The 22,197-nt window shown below is 40.5% G+C and overlaps 1 protein-coding gene across 3 annotated transcripts; it reads left to right on the forward strand.

The window, feature by feature from the left end:
- The first annotated feature begins 2,685 nt into the window (after positions 1-2,685).
- On the forward strand, positions 2,686-17,531 carry LOC309692140 (uncharacterized protein). 3 transcript variants are annotated; one of them, XM_082510364.1, is made up of 9 exons: positions 2,686-4,672; positions 6,603-6,710; positions 7,122-9,525; positions 9,612-9,683; positions 10,226-10,288; positions 11,321-11,383; positions 12,300-12,353; positions 13,523-13,680; positions 15,077-17,531. In XM_082510364.1, exons 1-9 carry the CDS (start codon positions 4,514-4,516, stop codon positions 15,347-15,349), a joined length of 3,354 nt encoding a protein of 1,117 aa, XP_082366490.1. In that variant the 5' UTR covers positions 2,686-4,513; the 3' UTR covers positions 15,350-17,531. The 3 variants fall into 3 exon arrangements, with proteins under 3 accessions (XP_082366490.1, XP_082366491.1, XP_082366492.1); XM_082510365.1 differs by having other exon boundaries at positions 10,229-10,288; XM_082510366.1 differs by lacking the exons at positions 11,321-11,383; positions 12,300-12,353.
- Positions 17,532-22,197: the final 4,666 nt, after the last annotated feature.

The following is a 22,197-nucleotide window of genomic DNA, read 5'->3' on the forward strand; positions in this document are numbered from 1 at the left end:
ACTTTTTTATGTCCGATACCGATACCGATATCATAAATTTGGATATCTGCCGATACCGATATGAATCCGATAGTGTTTTTTAATCAATAAAACTGTTTTCTTAATATATTGCTGCATTTTGTGTAAGTTCAAACTCAAGTTTAAATAAACAACAACACTAAAGCTATTCTGTTACACCTGTATGTAAAGAATACACTGCACCCAAAATATTTCATAGTTCAGCAACACTGATCAATCTAATAAACTTAAACCTACTCCATCCTCCCTATTCTGGTATTTTAAAGAGTACTTAGCAGAAATATTAAGCAACCTAACTAATAGGGTTGCAAACTCCCAGCAAAAAAAAAATAGGGAAACACCCCCCACCCTCCACCTCATGATGCTTAATCGACATAATCAACTTTAATTTGATGCAGTGTGAAAAAAAAAATGCACAGAAATGAATTATTTTTAAAGAATAATTATATAGATTCAACATCTTTCTTCAACAGAATTGCAGACTGCATAGATGGTACCTTCCCAAAGGAAAAAGTAGTATAGCTTACTAGGGTATATTAGACTTAACAGTTACCCCCGCGACCCGGCCTCGGATAAAGCGGATGAAGATAGCTGGATGGATGGATGATATTAAAATATTAAAACTTTGTGCGTAATATTCGGATAATTATTTATTAAAAGCTAGACATTTTAAATGAGAATAAGAAAGAAAAGTATGTCTTTGTGCCCCCTTTTCACTGTTCATGCCCGATCGGCCCCCCTGGCTACACTTTGCTAGATCCGCCCCTGCACAGTTACCAGCCGTCAGCTGCGTAGAAAAAGATCCTGGTGTAGAAAGTTATATTAAATAAATTCTAACAAAAGATTATCAAGCTTAAACGTGCTGCTGTTGTTCAGCCGCTGGTTTCCCCTTTCTGGCGCGAAGTGGGCCAAAAACAAACAAGAGAGACGAACTTGTGACAGAAAAGCCGATCAGCTGATCATTAAGCAGTTTCACGATTGAAGTAGGAGCAGGAGAGAGAGGGAGAGATAGAGGCAGTCTCCATAAATCGGTTGGAGACTGCCAACGTGGGAATGCTTTACAAACATTCAGAGATGAACTTACACACTTGCTTTACTTCTCTCTGGGATCACTTCCTCAGAGATGAAATGCAGGTTTGGTAGCGAGGCTACAAATACACACAGCCGCTCTATCACGTGAGCACACTGCTCCAACGTGCTACGGTTATGAGCCGAGTTACCCCATGTCGCAAGTTTTGTGAGGTGCTTTTTTGATATTTAATGGATCGGATTACATTTTTTATTTCTCTCCGATATCCGATCCAGTAATTTACGTCAGTATTGGACCGATACCGATACGTAATATTGGATCGGTCCATCTCTAGTTTAAACCCAGACTAAAATCTGTGCTATTTCGATTAGCATCTAAAAAGCCTGGTAATTGCTGACGAACTACATGTAATAATAATGGATTGCATTTATATAGCGCTTTTCGAGACCCTCAAAGCGCTTTACAATACCACTATTCAGTCACTCTCACATTCACACACTGGTGGAGGCAAGCTACAGTTGTAGCCACAGCTGCCCTGGGGCAGACTGACAGAAGCGAGGCTGCCATATCGCGCCATGGTAGGTGAAGTGTCTTGCCCAAGGACACAACGACCAGGACTGTCCGAACTGGGGCTCAAACCGGCAACCTTCCGATCACAAGACAAACTGCCAACTCTTGAGCCACAATCGCTCCAATATTCCTGTGCTTAAACTGCTGTTTTAAAAATAAGTGATCCATTTTCCTTTTTTGGATTTGTTTTTTAATAATTTGTTTTGATTGACAAATAAAATTTAAAATACACAAAGACAATCAACTGCGAAACAAAAGCAAGCCTACATGAAACAAATGTGTGCAGATGAGAGTAAGCTGACATTTCCAGACTTTTCTGGTCCCCATGATGACCATGCCCATCCCCCAATAAAGTGTGTGCCTCAGCAGGTGGAGAGAATCTTGTTTGCAAAGGTAAGTCCACTCAAAACTTTATTACTCCTGTTCTCAATAGATGCAGGGACGTTCCAGAAAGCTGTTTATGAGTTAAATTTCTTAACTATACGATTTTTTTTTCGTAGGTGGTGTGAGGTTAGCTAGCTAGGCTAGTTAATTAGCTCTGCGGCCTAAGGCTTACTGAGGGATGACGATGGCTCATTGACACTCGTTTGGTTGTTTATTTACTGTGTGCTTAATTTGACCTATTTTACATTGGAACTAACTTTAAAAGCCTAAAGTCTTGAGATGCTCAGGTATTCAGTGGTGGAGTTGGCGAAATATGGCGTTATTTTTGTGCCACTATTTTGAGCGCACGTCAAAAGATTTTCCAAGTACAAGTGTTGCATTTTGAAGAGAAATTTATTTTGAGCGAAGAAAAGCTAAATTCCAGCAAACAAAATTCGTTGCTGCGTGCAAAAAATGTATTTCAGTGTTTGCTATTATCCATATACACACACAATAACAGCCCCTCTCGCTCAGTTTTTGCATTTGCTCTTGCTAAGATCTCTGTGGACCCGCTCGCAGTGTGTCGCTCGCGCTCTCAACATATCTGCCCATGTGCGTTCAACTCTTTCTGTACAGCGTTATATTTGTGCCACAGAATGCGTTTAGTCCAAAACTCAAACGAGGCAGTGGAAGAGGAATGCAGAGTGGCAGAGTTAGATATATCACTCTCTTTCGATCACAAAATAAACTTTTAAGATATTTTAAGGCTAGAATGTTGCTGTGTAAACTTCAAATATGTGCTTGATTTAGAGAGACACCACATATTTGCATTGTGTTCTAACGTTTTCGGACATGCCTGTTACCCACCAGCTGACCGCACAGCTGAACTGGCCATCGGCTGATAGTGATTTTTCATTTTTATGTTTGTTTGTTTTTGTAACGGTATTGTCACGGCTGGCGGGGTGAGCCGTGTGGTGTAGGAGAAAAAGGACCCAAAATGCAGGCAGCGGACTGGTGATGAGAGTGATGATTTATTTACAGAAGAGGAGCGACCGAACAGGCAGTGAGAAAAGACAAATGACTGAAAAAACCTAGACTGGAAAAACTAAATGACAAACCTAAGCATGAAACGTGGGCTGAGAATGCAGCGAGCCGTAGTTACACCGAGAAACACAGACGATCCGACGATGAACAGAAGCCTACACACTAGGTGAGGAGATGACATGCAGGGGTGGACACAGCTGTTACTAATGGACATGATGAGAGGCAGACCTACAAAGTAAAACCGGAAACACACAGACTGTTTTGCAACAAAAACGCAGGGACCTGAACAGAGCACAGAGGGGAGACACAGCTGGGAGCAATTAGGCTAACGAAACAGGGGAGAGGTAAAACTGAACACACTGACATGAGACATGAACTTTCAGAATAAAACAGGAAACTAACAGACACAGAGAACCAGACAGGACACTGAACTTGACAGGCAGACTCATGAGCTGGGGGTTAGACTCATGGGGCTGTTATTGTGTGTGTGTGTGTATATGGATAATAGCAAACACTGAAATACATTTTTTGCACGCAGCAACGAATTTTGTTTGCTCGAAATGATTTTCTCTTCAAAATGCAGTACTTGCAAATTGTTTTTACTTGCGCTCAGAATAGTGGCACAAAAATAATGCCATAGCAAAAGTGGATGGAAGCTGTGAATACAAATATTTATTTATTTTTTAACATGGTCAGCATGTTTAACATTCACGTTCAGTTGCAGTGATTCTGTATAGCTTGTCTTCTGAGTAATTCTGATTAGTTCCTGTTTGTTTTGAATCCATATAGTTATCTATTTGTTTAACATCACACTGTGCCTGGAGACCAAGGTCAGGTGCATGAGGCCTAGTAAAACTACATTTGTGTAGAAACATGGAGTCTGCTCAACCCACTGCCATCTCAGCAGTTTTATTGAAACAAAACAGCTGCTTCTGTTCTCTAGTTTGGTAAATGGCCGGCACTGTGGACCTTTTTAGATGATCTGGACCACAGCAGTCTTTAATGGCAGCGTCTTCAGAATTAGTATGCACATATGTAAAATTAGTTAAGTCATCTGTCTGGGCTCAGTTAGAGAGGTAAACAAAACGCACATGCCTGGTGTGTAACATGGACAGAACCATGGGTTTTCCATGCGTGGAACGTGCACGCAGCTACAGATCCTGTTTGGATCCGTGCAAGTCGGCAGAGCAAAGAGCTGTGGCTCTGTAGAAACTTTTCTTCTAAGCTGACATGCTTGACGATTTGTGTGGTGCATGCACCTGTGTGGGGAGCCTGCCATGAATATTTAAATATGAGTTAAGGAGAGGGTCACTTGCTGTGGGGGGATAGAACTGTGCACCTACAGGATAACTGCTTACAACAACACAGCTGTGGATTTAGGGAGAGAACATACATGTAAATAGAAACTGTTAAAAAAAAACCAGTTTAATCATCTCAGTAAAGTTTATTATTGCTGAGAACTTGTGCTTTTTCAGAAATACAGTATGTATGGCTTTTACAGTGATACCTCTGCATGCATGTATATTTAATGTAATTTTCTCATGTCTAACTGGTACACTATCCAGATTCAAAAAACGTTTGGATCACCTGAGGGATCATCATGAAAAGTGCTCAGAGAAGTACACTAAGTACATCAATGCCCAACAGGTAATGTAAATCTGCTCATGCAACTGTTTTTTTTGGATGCATTATATTGTGAGCCAAAGACCACATGACCGGTTAGTGTTCTGAATCAACAGAAAATTCGCTTGATCAGTATGTCGTTATTTTTGTGCTACTATTCTGATCGCATGTAAAAACAATTTGAGTGCACGTAAACATTTTTTGCAAGTACAAGTGTTGCATTTTGAGGAGAAATTTATTGTGAGCAAAGAAAAGCTAAACCAGAGAGAGTAATATTTCAAACTCTGCCACTTTGCGTTCCTCCGCCACTGCCTCATTTGGGTTTTGTTTGCTCGAATTTAGCTTTTCTTCACTCAAAATAAATTTCTCCTCAAAATGCAACACTTGGACTTGCAAGGCTTTTTTTTTTTTTTTTTTTTTTTTTAATTTCGTGCGCTCAAATTGGTGGCACAAAAATAACGCCATAGATCAGTTGTAGGTTTAGCTTCATGTTGAGAAAGTGATACAAGCTTATTTTGCACTAGTCTAGTGTAAGTGTAGCTGCAGTTTACATTATTTTATCATTTGTTCTGTTTGGAGCGGTGCTTGCTTGATTTAAAGCTGATCTCAATCCAGAGGCCTGCATTCTGTTTAGTGAGGCTTTAACATGTGTTCATGTGTGAAGAAAATGCTTTTTTTTAAAAAATATTTTAATTTTTTTTTATAATTTTTATTTAAAGCTGCGTACAGTTTTGCATGGCCCTCGCCTCTTTCCCATATTTCCATACACAACTGCTAATTTGCTGCCCAGTGCAGGTCATCAGAGCAGTAGCATGTTTTTGCTCCGGTAGAAGGACATGTAGGTTGTGAGTCAAAGTGTGGGTTTTTAACAAAGTGTTGGTCTCCTTCTGGTCTTTCTTTTTTATTATTATTATTATTATTATTAAAGCTCACAAGCATCCATTTCTGTGAATGTTTTAATTTAAAATGGTATGCATTTCCAAATTATGCTTGGTTATGGGATTGCAAAGTTAAAGAGTTAAATCCTCCGCAAATGTGGAGATCAGGGGTCATGTTCACAATTATCCATGGGAGAACCATTACAGTAATTCACATCTGATAGTCTGTAAGCTGTGTTTGACTGTAGATGTCAAACTTGAGTCTAGAAATGGTAGAAGCAACAAATATGATGTTGCACTTAAACTCAACTTGTTAAGTAATGCTAGATTAGGGTCTACTCCCCACTTGGATGGTTGTAATTTATGCCTCCTTGCCTTCATGCTGCTGTACCTTTTTTTTTTTTAAGCAGTTTTTCACATTTCAAAAGAAGGCATTAAGTGGCATGGGGTTTCATTCATTTTTAGAAGAAGAAAAGCTTTTCTTCTTCAGCTTTCTTGAAACTTAACTCCAGAGAGGAAGCCCTTGATAGATTATAAGGAACCGTTTGCCACAGTTTGAGTTTCAAACAAGACACACTGCATATTAGTTTTGTGATCACAGACTTCAAGATATTTGACATGGGTCCACCTTTAGTGCCATTTACCATCACTGTTTTTAACTAATGGTTAGCTGGAAAATAACAATGCAGTAGCTTTCAAGAACAAGGGTTGGACAACACTGTGTAAAGTAAATGTCTTAGAAATAAAAATTTTTTTTTACTTGAGTCATTTTTAAACACATTTGATTCAAAAACTTAATTTGTATGGCAGATAAATGAAGTAAGGTTTTGATTGTAAATGTAATTGTTAACAAAAAAGAATTGGTCTTTGGTTTTTGCTGTCTCTAAATGAGAAGATAACGAAAGAATCAAACACTGGATCTAATCAAAACTGTTACAGAGCCTTAATATTGCAAATCAAACAGTAAGACTGTAGCAGACTTTAAGTAGAAAGTACATTTTTAAACTAATGTGAAGTTATTAAAGGCTTTTTTTTTTCTGAGCTCAAAGTAACCTGTTTTGTTTGTCTCACTGCAGGAAAACAGCTCAGATTCTGACAGCAATGTAATGACAGTTACTGGTGAACCACCTCCTGTGCTAGAAGATCCTGAGGTTCCCCCCCTGGAGAGAACAGACAGCATCTTTGTAAGTTTGCTTCATGATATCATCTATACACCACCAGGATTAGCTTTACTTTTCTTAGATATAATGCTTAGTGCATGAAATACTCAGGAGTGTTAATGCTATATTGATACTTGAACATCCTTGTTTTTGTTGTGCTTTAAAGTTTAACACTTAGAATACAAGGTCAAATAATTGTTGGCCTGGGTTTGAGTTGAAAAGTAACTTACATTTTAGTCATTTCTGTGGACTTCTACAAATGCCATTGTTTAATTTTAAATTGTGAATAAAGACATGTTGAATTTGATTTTCAAAGATTTTTTTTTTTTAATTGCCACTGCTGCACAAACATGAAATTTGGTCCTATTAATTGTTTGTACCTAAACTACTGCAAAAAATTTGAACAATGTGGGGTTTTTATTGTATATTTTCCAGCTGACACAAGACTACCTTGATCAGCTCTCCAGGGTGTCGGATGAATTGGAGATCCTTTCAAGTTGCGTCGAATGGACTGAGGATGAATTTGTCCCACCAAAGGAGCTGATGGAGGAAAGCAGTTCTGAAGGATCTGTTGATGTTCCTGCTCAGCGCCCAATGAAAAAGAAAAGAAAGAAAAGAAAACCTCACAGGACTTCGAAAAGAGCCAAACGGACGATTACTTGCTCAGACAAAGATTCCAGGAGCACAGAGAATGAGAAGGACACCAAAAGAGCCAAACGGACGATTACTTGCTCAGACACAGACTCCAGGAGCACAGAGACTGAGAAGGACACCAAAAGAGCCAAACGGACGATTACTTGCTCAGACAAAGATTCCAGGAGCACAGAGAATGAGAAGGACACCAAAAGAGCCAAACGGACGATTACTTGCTCAGACACAGACTCCAGGAGCACAGAGACTGAGAAGGACACCAAAAGAGCCAAACGGACGATTACTTGCTCAGACAAAGATTCCAGGAGCACAGAGAATGAGAAGGACACCAAAAGAGCCAAACGGACGATTACTTGCTCAGACAAAGATTCCAGGAGCACAGAGAATGAGAAGGACACCAAAAGAGCCAAACGGACGATTACTTGCTCAGACACAGACTCCAGGAGCACAGAGAATGAGAAGGACACTAAAACAGGTAAGGTGTCTGTCATGAAGCTGCAGAAAAAGGAGGATGGTGGAAGAATTTACAGTAAGAAGCATTATTGTTGTTATTGTCCGATTAGTTGCCATAAAATGGCAAGGCACTTGGTGCGGAAACACAGTTCTGAAACAGCGGTTGCAAAAGCCATAAGCTACCCTTTGAAATCAAAAGAAAGAAAACTGCATTTCGATCTCATCAGAAATAAAGGAGATCGTGCTCATAATAATGAGGTCCTTAAATCAGGAAGTGGTACCCTGATCCCAAGTCAGCAGGCTTCCAAACCAGTGAATGCATCTGACTACATGCACTGTATTCAGTGTCAGGCACTACTCAAAAGGAAAGCATTATGGAGACACATGTCACGATGCAGACTCTCACAAAAGTGCAGTAAACAGAAGCCAGGCAGAAGTAGAATTCAGTCCATCTGTGCCTTCGCACAGCCTGCACCAGAAGGCGTGAGCCATAAAATTTGGGAACTAATAAATGTGATGCATCAGGATGAGATCTCACAAGTTATAAAAGAGGAGAAAACAATCATAAAGCTTGGAGAGCAGCTTTACGCTAAGCATGGCCACGACAAGTCAAAACATGAATACATTAGACAGAAAATGAGAGAGATGGGAAGACTGGTTAGATTTTCAAGAAAAGTGGGTCAACTTCAAAGAATGGACTTTTTTAAACCCTCCAACTTCAATGTGGTTGTGGAAATGGTAAAAAATGTGTGTGGTTTTGATAATGACACCAACACTTACAAAACTCCGTCTTTGGCTCTCAAACTTGGTCATAGCTTGAAAAAGATTGCTGATATTCTGGAGTGTGAGGCACAGATGTCAGAGCATGTTGATGAGCAGTTTCTTGAAAACATAAAGAGGACGAGAAGTCTTCTGGAAAAGAAGTGGGATGCGTGCATTTCATCACTTGCCCTGCAAACTCTGAGTGAAAATAAATGGAACACACCGCAGCTTCTTCCTTTCACAGAAGATGTGAAAAAGATGCACATGTATCTGGATCAGTGCAGAGAAGAATACCAGAACGAAGTGAGAAACAACCCGGACAAGAAAAACTGGTCCAAGCTAGCTAAGATAACTCTGTGTGAGCTCATTCTGTTTAACCGCAGAAGAGAGGGGGAAGTTTCAAGGATGCCATTAAGTGCATTCACACTTAGAGACACGTCAGGAGTTCAGTCAGATGTTGTGACCGGTCTTTCTGAGTTCGAGCAAAAGCTCTGCCTGTACTTTCAACGGATCGAAATTAGAGGCAAGAGAAACCGCAAAGTTCCCATCCTTCTAACTCCAGACATGCTTTCATCCATGGAAATCTTGGTTGCTCATCGCCGGGTCTGTGGTGTGCCAGATGAGAACCCCTTTTTCTTTTCAAGGCCTGAGGCAGAGACTCACCTAAGAGGATCAGATGCCATTAGAGAGATCGCAAGGGCCTGTGGAGCTGAACATCCAGAAACTCTGTCCTCCACAAAGCTAAGAAAACAGGTTGCCACACTCTCCACAGTTTTAAATTTAAGGGACAACGAAATGGATACACTTGCAAATTTTCTTGGACATGACATAAGAGTTCATAGAGAGTATTACAGGCTACCTGAGGGGACTCTGCAGTTGGCCAAGGTCAGCAAAATCCTGATTGCCATGGAACAAGGCCGTCTGTCAGACTACAAAGGCATGAACATGGATCAAATCCAAATAGATCCAAATGGTAAAAACATTAGGCAATACTGGTGATTTATTTCAAAGTAAATTCTTAGTCATTGTCTTTAATGCTTTTTTATGCCTATTTTTCAGAGAAAGTACTTGATTGTCCTGATAGCGAGGTCTCTGACACAGAGGGGGACTCATCTTTTTGTTCACCAGGAGGTGGGTTACAAACACTGCTGTTTTTCACTGCCAACATACTGAAACAATTTGATTCACAAGTTAATGATTCAATTTTACAATTCAATGTCATTCCGTTATATATGAATTTTATAGTTCAAACTTTCCATTTAAAACCAATTTTGATTATGGCACACTTGATAAACACTTAACTCATTCACTGCCAGCCATGAGTCAACGTATGCTTTCAATTGACGTCTATAGACGTCAATGGCAGTGAATGAGTTAATGTCTAAAATGACTAGATTTATGCTTTTGATGAAGCAATTTTGCATTTTCTAAGTAAAGATCATTTCAATATCAATGTTTCAAGTTTAATTAATTTTTTAAACTTTGCCAAGTAACAAAGAATTTTTAATTCCATGTCCAAATTCAGCAATTCATTGCAGCATCTTTTTATTTACAAAGGATCATCAACATCCAAAAGAAACCAACAGCTGACTGGAGAATCTACAGACAAAATACTGACCATTGTTTCTAAATATCCAGGCTATACTTTACACTTTTCCCCCTGTGTGTCCCAGCAGGATCTTCAACACCCCAAGAAAAGCAGAACATGGAGTCAGACAGTTGCAGCTTTGAATCAGGTATCTAACACATGCTAACAGATCACATTAAGAAGGCCTATCATCACCATTCATCTTTCTCCAAATTCAGGCCACTATAGGCTGGGGTAATGGTGCCGGTGTGCTTGGCTTGCCATCCTCGGTTGTGTCTGTCTCGCCATTGTTTTTTACCCTCCCTTTTTCCTTTACCTTCACTTACGTACCTTGGCACTGTTTTGGGTTTTTTTTGTTTATTTATTTATTTATTTATTTTTTTTATCTTTACTTTTCTAGTTGTTTGTTTATCTAGTGGTTGTGCACTGATTACATATGACAGGCAAACACTTTTAAATCTTCATTCTTACCATTCGTTTCGGTCCGACCACTGCTGGAGTGTGGGCAGCACTAATCTACCACAACTGGATTCGTCCTTCAGCTTCTCCTACCTACCCCTCCCTAATCTCCACAAGAAACTGAAGCGAGAAAGAAGTGTCCGTCACGTCCGTCTCAGGGCCAGAATTACAGACCATGTACATGCTAGCCTGGACACTCCATCCTTTTTTTCCCTCCTCCCTGGTATGCCAGTAATTTGGGCATATTACTGGATAGCTCATTTCAATTTGACAAGTAAGTGTCTGCTGTAGTGAGGTCTAGTTTTCATCAGCGGCGCCTCATTTCTAAGGCTAAGCACTATATTCCTTATAATGACCTGGAAAAACTTATTAATTCGTGACTTCCAGGTTGGACTACTGCAATTCTCTTTAAATTGGCCTTTCCTCCTCCCTTCTCCTTAGATTGCAGACTGTCCAGAATGCATCGCATACCTCGCAGCAGCTAGCTCGGGGTGTGGGGGGGCGCAGAGATTTAGAAAATGTTTAGAGTCCACCCTCATTTCTGCTGCTCCCCCTGCAAATAAATTTGGGTGCTTGGTGTGAGTGAGACTGATACAGAGGAAGGGTTAGATGGAGGCAGATGATTTGCTGCGGAGACCCCTGAAGAGAGTAGCCAAAAGAAAAGAAGTACTTTTCTCTTTCTCTCTCATGTCTTGTAAAATACTCTTTATTTTATTACCAGGAACCACCAATTCGAATGAAAAAGAGCATACAGTGGAGCCTGAAAAGTGTCCCTCCAAAACTGGTATTTCACAAACTTTATACTACACTTTAAGTGCTTCTCAAAAATGCCTGCTATTTTGTGCTAATAATATAGTTTGTTTCTTGTTTGTTTTTGTTTTTTTTATTTTGTAAGTGAAAAATGTAAACAATATCGTCCAGAAATATGTGACAGCCTTTCAGCTCACAGAATCTTTAGATGTCTAAGAATACCTGCATCTTCAAGCAAAATCCAGCATTTAGAGGCTCACACACATTCTGCAAAACCTAATTAACATTTGAATTGTTTGCTCTTTCATCCATTTACTGAGATTGCTCCCACTTGACTCATTAGAACATAGGTGTCAAACTCTGGCCCGCGGGCGAAATTTGGCCCGCAACCTAATTACATTTGGCCCGCAAAGCCATACCAAATTACTATTAGAGCTGGCCTACTGGTATTATACAGCTAATATATATATTGTTTAGTATTAAGCTTTGCTTGTTCCATATTCAGTTTTTCAGCAAAACGTGTTTGAGTCCATAAGAAAAGATTCATTCTTATATCTGGAGGAATAAATATATTTCAATAAATATTAATGTTAGCCCGCAACTTTGTTCCAGTTTTGAATTTTGGCCTACTGTGTATTTGAGTTTGACACCCCTGCATTAGAAGTTCTTGGACAGCCATATTTGATGACTACAGTGGGAAAGTCATCGCCAGTATTAAAAAAAAAAACAAACAAAAAAAAAAAAACGAAAAAAGTTATCAACTGTGCTAGATCAGTCTAGCAGTCGGTGTTAACATGTAAAGATTTCTTTGTAAAATTAACTTTATAGATTTCGGTTTCATTTTGTTTACCTTTATGTAACTTGAGATATTAGTAGTGCAGACATAGTCAATGTCTAAGCTGTCTGGAGAGAAGTTTCTTATTCATTCATTTATTTATTTTTAAAAACAGGCTCTTTGGTCACACCATGGATGATGGAGTCAGACAATGATACTCCTGTGAAAGGTATTTTTACAACACATGTGCACCTCAAGAGTTATGGCGATATTGGTTTTTTTTTTTTTTTTTTTTGGGGGGGGGGGTTTTGGTTTTTAGGTGGACAAAAATATTTAGTGTAGGTTCAACTTTAAAAATGAGAATCAGACAAGAGATTTACCAGCTTTTATTTCCAGTTATTTACATCTGGCTCAGACAATCAACTTAGATGATATTGTTTGTTTAAACTAAAGATCCACCAATATGTTTTTTTGTTGTTGTTTTTTCTCAGGGCCGACATCAATTATTATGCAGTGAACTATTACGTGTTATTTACTTTATTCAATGTTAATTCTTTCTGTTCAATATGTTTGCTTGCATGAAAAATGGGTGGGTTTAAACAAACTTTGATCTTTTAAATTGTTCATCAGGTATAGATGTAAAAACCTGAAATCCTGATAGGAAAATCTGCGGTCTGATATTTATCTTTGAAGTCAAACCCAAAGGAAATCAAACCTCTTTAGGTGACTCAAAAAGAAGAACTAGGCCTAACTGTCCAAATTTTTTGCAGGGGACTGTTATTCTGTTTAATGATTTCATTGTTCCTCCAGCATTTGTATAACACCATACAGCACAGGTGTCAAACTCCAGTCCTCGAGGGCCCAGTATCCTGCTTGTTTTTGAGATATTCTTGCCCTACCTGCTGCTGATTACCTGGATCAGGTGTGCTTTGCCAATAAGAAGCTACAAGGGCAGGCTCGTTGGAAAACAAACAGGATACTGGCCCTCGAGGACTGGAGTTTGACACCCCTGCCATATGGGGACGTTTGTCACTTTTGAGATATTTACATGCAGTACGATACCTCCTCTGAAGTGGCAAAAATAAATGGGGGTTACTTTTTATTTCACTTGCTGGCATGTTGTATTTTCACTTGTTGAGTTTCCTATTTGCTTGTCTGTCCCTCACACCCGTCTAACCACTGTGCTCTGGAAATCACTAACATCAGAAATATCACTTCACATTCTCTTTTCAAATCCTCACTTGAGACTCATTGGTTTATATTTGCTTTCAATCTACAAACATAACAGCAGTGTCACTGTTTTTCTGTATTTTACTGCTTGTAATGTTGTGCAGTGTACTTGAGTGCCCCTTCAATTAAAATGATTACAGACCTATTAATACCTTTGTGTGTTCTCAGGAGCTTCACAGAAGAGAAGCTGGTCAGCTGTGGAGACCCGTGCCGTAGAAAAAACATTAAAAAGCTTCATAGAGAGTGGGAAAGTCCCTGGAAAGGCGGATTGTGTTTCATGCATTGAAGCTTCACCAAAAGAACTGGAAAATAGGACATGGAAAGCGGTGAAGTATTATGTTAAAAACAAAATAACAGCACTGAAGCGCAACAGTGCTAAAAGACTATAAGTTTTGGGGTCAAATGCATACCTGCACATTTCGTGGGCTGTTTGTTTTGTTTGTTCCTTTTTTCATGTTAAAGCTTGTTTAGTTTACACACAGCTGGCCTGGTGTAAACAAAATTGATTGTTTTCTTTGCATTTGTGTACAGCAGAACTTTTTCATTTCATTTTGCATTGAAGGTCAGTTAAAAAAATGTTCATGGCTGTTTTTACATTGTTTAAATTTTGAATAAATTCAACACTTGGCCTTTTATTTTGAAATTAAACTCTGCCATTTGCTAATATTGAGGTGCCATGTGTATAAATAAAGAGTTTAAACACGACAATTGTTTGGTTTGAGAAGTTTAAGTGCGGTTGAGTTAACAGTTTCAGCACAGCTGCTGTACATGGTAGGAAATGTTAATTATTTCTGGTGAAAAACAAAGTTTCTCATTTAAAATACAGGAGGGTCCCCACGGGAATAGCAAAATTCAGGGGGTTTTTCTCCATGTGAGTGTTTTTAATATTTTAAGTGATTGTTCTCTTTACAAAAAATTTACATGAATTTAGCAATTAAAATTAATTTTCTAAACCACGTAGAAAAGGTGGATCCCACCAGCACCCTCTCAATCAGGTGGTCCCACCAGGTAGTAAAAACGGGTGTGTGTGTGTGTGTTAGTGATGGGATTTCCGGCTATCCTGGAGCACTTCTGTTGTCTTTTGTACGTGTTTTGAGTTTTTATGTGCTTCTGAGTTGTTACGTGCTTCTGAGTTTTTACGTGTTTACATGTGTTTTGGAGTTTTTACGTGTTTTTGAGTTTGTACGTGTTTTGGACTTTGTACATGCTTCAGAGTTCGTACGTGATTTGAAGTTTGTATGTGCTTTGTCTCTAGGGGCCACCGTAAATATACTTTTATTTATTCAACTTCTGTTGTCTTTTGTACGTGTTTTGAGTTTTTACGTGCTTCTGAATTTTTATGTGTTTTCATGTGTTTTGGAGTTTTTACGTGTTTTTACGTATTTTGGACTTTGTACATGCTTCAGAGTTCGTACGTGATTTGAAGTTTGTATGTGCTTTGTCTCTAGGGGCCACCGTAAATATACTTTTATTCATTCACTCTACATAAAATGTAATAAATAAATCATATAAAAAAAAAATCAACTATTCACATTTAAACTTTCAACTATTTAAATTTTCAGCTTTTTCCTTTTACAAATTTAAAGTGAAAACACAAAACACTGCAAACCACAACACAGTGCACTTACCTGCTGTGTGTGTGTGTGTACACTTACCTGCTGTGTGTGTGTTACCTGATTTTATTGTGTGTACTTACCCAATTTTTTTCTTTTTACTTACCAGATTCCACCAGCCATGGAGGATGTTGCTAGGGAGAACATGGATGATTTGGCCACAGCATTTTTGAGTTCCTCCAGTGTTTCAGATTTCCTTACTGACCCAGAGATCCTCATTCCTCTGCAGGCTAGTACTGTTGACAATGCTGATGAGCAACTAGATGCTGAGTTCGATTTTGATGGCATCGTAATCGAACTGAAATGGCTGGAAAGGTTGAAGCTGTTGTTTTCAAAGTTCAACCTTTCTCTCTACCGAATCCAACAACTGCGCAATTCTTAGCATTTAATCAAGAAACATTTTGATCTAACCAAGTTTTCCATGCAAGGCCTGGAAGTGCTACACAAGGTTCGAGGCATCGACCTTATTGAGCTGGACGAAGGATTTAAATTGCATGTTGTTGCAATTCCCAGATCCCTTGTTAGGGTGGACAAAGCCTTTCAGTCCCCGGGATATTTTCTCACAGAAACCATTGAACTCATCAATGGTATGATGGTCAACTTTGTGGAGAGTCTTAGAACCCTCCCAGTGGGAGATCTTGATCGACCCTCTGTACAGAAGACAGTCCTGCAGAACAAAGGGTACATGAATGTCCTACCTCAGGATCAAGAGTTCGTGCTTTGCACTATTGACCAGTCCAAGGATTTGTTGCATGAACATCCGACATTGGATCTCCATTTTTTTGTTTACAAGTTTGGCCAAAAGTCACGTGAACCACTCATTTTATCCAAAATCACGGATTTCCAGAACATCGTTCGGTGTTCTCTGCATGTGGCGTGCAATTTGATTCCAGATGACACCAACACCCAATTTTTTTGGTCTAGAGCTGGTTTACAGTTGTTGGTTGGGCCAAGAGCAAAACTTTTCACCGCCATGTCCATGCACGAGTGTGCAAACTTTCAGACAGTGCTGGATCAACATGGGCTGGATGTTGCTCCAGCTTTGGCTAAAATTGCCAGACTGCCGTTTGTCACCTTTTGGCAGTTTTACGTGGCCAGTCCACACACCCACTATCAATCAACTTTCCGACACCCAGTAAGTGGGTTGATAGTGAATTGTGGGCTGAGCCACCCCAACTACCAGAAAGCTATTCACACGCGTGCGGAGGATTACTACGTCACATCTTATGAAGACCCTAGAGCGGCTCTTCCTCAACCTCCTCCGACCACAGGTACAACATGCCCAGGACCCACTACAGTTTGCATACAAGGCGGGTGTCGGAGTGGAGGATGCCATCCTGTACCTCCTACACAGAGCCCACTCACACCTGGATGGGGGAAAAGGCACGGTCAGGATCCTGTTTCTTGACTTTTCCAGTGCCTTTAATACCATCCGGCCCTGTATGCTTCAGGAAAAACTGAACAGGATGGAGGTGGACCCCTGCCTGGTGGCTTGGATCTCCGACTACCTCACCAACAGACCACAGTACGTCAGGCTGAAGGACATCACGTCTGACACTGTGGTCAGCAGCACAGGAGCACCACAGGGAACTGTGCTGTCCCCTCTTCTCTTCACCCTGTACACCTCTGACTTCTGCTACAACTCTGAATTATGCCACATTCAGAAGTTTGCAGACGACACAGCCATCATGGGGTGTATCTGGAATGATCAGGAAGAGGAGTACAGAAGTCTGGTGAGGAACTTTGTCGCATGGAGTCGCACAAACCACCTGCAACTCAAACCTCAAAGACTAAGGAACTGGTTGTGGACTTCGGGAGGTCTAGAGCAGGTCCACTACCGGTTCAGATAGAGGGGGTGGAGGTGGTCAACAAGTACAAGTACCTCGGGCTGTGGGTGGACAATAAACTGGACTGGTCATGCAACACAGAGCACCTGTATAAAAAAGCCCAAAGCCGACTGTACTTCCTCAGGAGGCTGAGGTCTTTTAACATCTGCAGGAAGCTCCTGAGGATGTTTTACCAGTCGGTGGTTGCTGGAGTACTTTTCTATGCTGTGGTGTGCTGGGGGAGCAGCACAGCAAAGAAGGACTCATCCAGGCTGGAGAAACTAATCAGGAGGGCTAGCTCTGTGGTCGGCATGAAGCTGGACACTCTGGTGACAGTGGCAGAGAAAAGAACATTAAAGAAACTGATGGACATTATGGACAATGCCAGGCATCCTCTGCACACGGCCATTAACAACCAGAAGAGTCTGTTCAGTGACAGGTTGCTTCTCCCCAAGACAAGAACTAACAGACTTAAAAACTCCTTTGTCCCACACGCCATCAGACTGTTTAACTCCTCTCTGGAGGGGAGAGGGAGGGGAAACAGGAGGACAAAGGAGGGGGGAACAACTAAGCTGTAGTGCCTCTTCACCTCACTGTGCAATACCTTTTGTGCAATACTTTTGTAAATAGTCAACAGTGCAATAGACCTCAATACTTGAAATGTGCAATTCACTTGTATTTTTATTTTTTATTCCTATTTATTCTATTTATCCCCTTGGTATATTTTATTTATATTGTCTCTGTATATGTGTGTGTGTGTGTGTGTGTGTGTGTGTGTATATATATATATATATATATATATATATATATATATATATATATATATATATATATATATATATAAATAAAAAAAATATTCTGTAACTTCTGTCGATGCTGTGCTTTTTTGGAAATCGAATTTCCCAGAGGAACCCACCCGAGGGATTAATAAAGTTCTATCTAATCTAATCTAATCTAATCCACATGCGGGACCTTGCCATCAAGTCCAAATGCAACTACCCCTTGCGCATTGAGATGGTCCAGGGGCTGGATGAAGAGGATTTAGGAGTACTGAAGGAACCCATTCCTGCTCACTCTTCCGGATTCCTAACATCCAAAGGTTATTGGAGAACGTCCCAATGCTCGTACCTTTCCAATGGAAGGAGGAAGAGTTAAGCCTCCAGTCTGTCCTTTCGCAGTGTCTAACCCACATGGTTGAGGAGCTCTGGCAGCTGGGCCAACAGCACGAGGGCAAAGGTGGGTTCCTGCCCACGTGGAGAGCCTTTCAGCTAGAAATAGCACTAGAAGAGGCATTCCATGGACACCCCTTGTCTAACGTTGACATTGTGTATTCCTCTGCTCTGGGCACAAGTTCTCGGCATGAATTCAGTGCCACACATGTCCGGGGCTTCATGGCGCTTGGTCCTGCAACTGGGCCAGCAATTGAGGACACACCTCCCCCTTTGTTACACTGGACCAAGGATCCCCTACAGGTTCTTCGAGTTCACAGGGTGTTTTCCCTCACATGTAACATGGGGTGTGAGCCTGCCGTAATTGGTCCCTCACTTCTCCTCCTTCTGCTGCAAGACGTTTTTCGGCGAAATGAAGAGATCCCCGTCGCTGCGCTCCAGGGAGCCAAGTGCCCTGAGAATTTGAAGGGACACGTCAACCTCTCCGCATTGGTTGAGAACCTCGCCATAAGGGACTCTTTTCCAACACCTTTCACCTTCTCCAGGGCCAGGGTGCTCATTGAAGATTGTGGCAAAGATGTTCAAGAATGCCTGAAGGCTGGCTTCGTTGAAATGAAGATCAGGTGGTTCCCCGACTTGAAATTTCGTGATCTCCGGGGAACCCGTAAGGCAACTTGGAACTTCGTTGACTTTGTTGAAGTCCACAACGATGACCAACAGCCTTCGGTGGAGGCACGGTCATCAGCCATGGTTGGAGATATTTCAATGGAGATGGAGCGACGTTCGCTTTGCTATGCCCGGAATCTTGACAGATACAAGGAACATGGCATGCCATGGTTGGTCAATGTACTGAAAAGGCTTCCAAAACAGACCGATCCTGAAACTCAGAAGAAAATTCTCATTCTGGTGAGTTCAGTTGGCCTCCTGATGAACCGGGATTTCATATCTTTTGAGAAATTCAAGGATCTGCTACTCGAGCTAAAGGTCAGTCAAGCGGACCTTCAGAAATGTAAGATTCTGTCTACATCTCCATGTCAGCATACGTTTGGATTCACCCTGTACAAACTGTACTACGACATCCCATATCGTATGGTGATCCATCCAGTGCATCCAAAGAAGAAGCCTCCAACACTGCAACTGGAGCTTGATCACGTGGAACTTCCCGTCCTGCTGGAGGATGAAGAGCCTCAGGTTGTGAGCACAAGCGCAGTGTTCATCCCTGCCAATGTCAGCAGGCGTTGGTCAGAAATAGAGATAAGCTTTGTGAACACGGACCCTTCAGTCAGGGTAAAGAATGCATATGCACAGTATGTGCGGGATTGCAAGGCTGCAGGCTTGTCAGCCCGGTCTTACCAGGCATTTGTCAAGAAAAGACTGCACTTGGTGTCAAAGTTGGACAAATAAAGAATCGGTGTTACAGAATTCACCAATCCAGTGCTTTTTCAAGTTATGATGTGATGAAAAACTTATTGTCTTTTTTTTTTTTTTTAACTAAGTTTTGATTTTTTCCATGTTACACGAGTGTGATACCATGTTACGGTTGTAAACATGTTTCCAAAATTGTTCATTTTACCTTGTTTGCTTTGAAAACTTAATTCTTGTAATCAAACAATAAATGTTAGCTTTGTAAACATCTGATAATTCTGTTTTTGACATCATGTTCTGTTAAAAAAATCATTGTTGAGATGAAAATAATATGTTATTTTTGTAAACATTTGTGAGTTAAAACGAAAAAAAAAGTTAAATGTTCCAAAATCCCTCCCCCCCCCCCCCCCCCAAAAAAAAAAAAAAAAAAAACTACCCTCACATGGACTCTGCCTTGACGTGGCGTGAGGGCTTATGTGTTCCTAGGGAACACAACCAAAGAGTCCAAAAGGGTTAGGGAAAACAAGGTGTTAGGGGAAATCAAATTTGGGAGCATGGACCCCGAAGGTCAGGGTTAGGGGTTAAAAAGCCAGGAGAGGATGGGACAAAAGTGGATTAACTGAAAAAGTAAGAGGTGTAGAGGGACAGCAGAACCAGGCCTTTGGAGCACTGCGTCATCTCCTGGTCCACACATGCCTTCAGGAGGCACTGTACAAGGGGAGAGTAACGAGTCGTCTGTTGCCACAAACAGTACAATCGCCTTCTGCCTCTGTCATTCTCTTTCGTTTGTTTGAGCGTTTGTTTTTTAAATACACAGCAAGTGTCACTCTCTCTCTCTCTCTGTCACACACGACAAAACATGTTTCTCAGATCTGGTAGAACAGTAGCTGATATAATGAACAGAATAAACAATAATTGAAAGATATAATAATTCTGTCACACACTACAGCGGTTGTCAACTTATTTCTGCACAAACTCACCTCACCTGGGAGACATGAAAAATATTATGCATCTTCACCTTAATAGGCAGAACCAGCTGAACGGTAACAGGATTTAACTTTGCTTCCGCTGGGAAAGGACCAATAAATAGAGAATATAAACCCTTCATGCTCCTTTCAAGCTCCCCTACCCTGATACTATGTACATTTAAGATAAAGCGTTTTTTGTTTTCAGTATATGTAAAAGTATGGCTTTGTTATTCTATGTAATAATTTCTGAAAAACCTTTAGTTATTTATTTTATAAAGTGCATTTGCTATGATTTCAAGTAACACGCTAACAGCTTCACTGCTCACCTTTTGCTCTTATAATCTAGCCAACCTTTATGTGCTTGAGTAAGAAAACGGTATCTCACTGTACAGTAACTGATCAGCCAGTATGGTTTTAGGAAATTTTGAATTAGGCAGAATGACATTTTCATTATTGTTTTTATTTTTTATTTATTTATTTATGTATTTATCTTTGCTTTACCACCCTTCTGAAATCTCAGCTGAAAACCATATTCTCCATGGTAATCTGTTGTTACTGGGACGGTGGAGGCTTGGGATGTAATGCCATCTTTGTGCAAACTGTCATTTGGTATCTCTCCCTTAATTGCTGGTCATTGATGAGCAACATATCGATGCAGCCATCTGTCCTATGTACAATTATATAAACATACAGACACACAGACACCTTTTAAGCCCTTGTCCTCTGATCAGGTGTCCATGTAGCATTTACCTGGACCACTGTCGCCAAACCATCTGTTTCATAATACATGTAATGTTTAATCTGCACTGGTCACTCCACTTTATTGTCATTGATATTTATATTTAAAAGTGCAATACTGTAAGGTTAGGGTTAGGGGTTAGGGTTAGGGGAGAAATAAGTTAGGGTTAGGGTTAGGGTAGGGTTAGGTGTTAGGAAATGAGCAGGCCCGGCTATGCCGGAACCTGAGTGCACGGGCCATCATTGGGACTGGTGTTGGTGCCCCCTGTTCAAAAAATTACCCTTAAGCGGGTGTAGTGCACTGGGGTTGGGCCATTCGCGACGTTTCGGCTTAATTTAGCCTTCTTCAGGCTGGCCCACCCGCTCTTGTGTTCAATTTCGCCACTCTGGGCCTTTTATACTCCTGTTTTTCATTTCTGTTTTTCTTAACTTTTTCTGTTTCTTAGTTTTTACTTGTTCTCAGTTTTTTCTGCTTTAGCTCTCCCTTTTTCTGTTGTTCTTTGTTCTTTCTGTTTTTCTTTACCTTTCTCCTTGTATTTCTGTTTTTCTTTATACTTGTTCTTTATTCTTTGTTTTTCTTTACCTTTCTCTTTGTATTTCTGTTTTTCTTTATACTTGTTCTTTATTCTTTGTTTTTCTTTACCTTTCTCTTTGTATTTCTCTTTGTCTTTCTCTTTTTATCTCTGTTGTTCTTTTTTCCTTTCTGTTGTTCTTTATTATTTCTCTTTATTCCTCTTGTGTTCTTTTCTTTATTCTTTCTTATATTTCTTTAAATGGCACCCCCTTCTCATTAGACATCCCGTCCTTTGTACTGTATTTTTCTTTTATGGCACCCCCTTCCTGTAAATCCTTTCCTTTTGTACTCTGTCTTTTTTCTGACCTTTCTTGTCTTTTTTCTCTTAATTTAGGTTCTTAGGGCTCCCTTAAGGTTAGGGCTAGAAGGGGAAGGGGAGGGGGGCAAAGGGGTTAGGGTTAGGAAAAGGTTAGGGTTAGGGGGTTAGGGGAAATCAAAGTTGGGAGGGTTAGGATGAGGAAAATAATCCCTTCTCCGAAAGGAAAAGGAGCGTGCACGGTCCATCCCTCCCTGCGGCCCTCCGTACCCGTCCCAGAAGACTTGGCGGTCACGTTGGCGGCGACGGCCATAGCGTACCACCGTCCAGCCAT

Source organism: Aulonocara stuartgranti, assembly GCF_965226115.1.
Source record: "Aulonocara stuartgranti genome assembly, chromosome: 17".
In the NCBI taxonomy this organism is placed as follows: Eukaryota; Metazoa; Chordata; class Actinopteri; order Cichliformes; family Cichlidae; genus Aulonocara; species Aulonocara stuartgranti.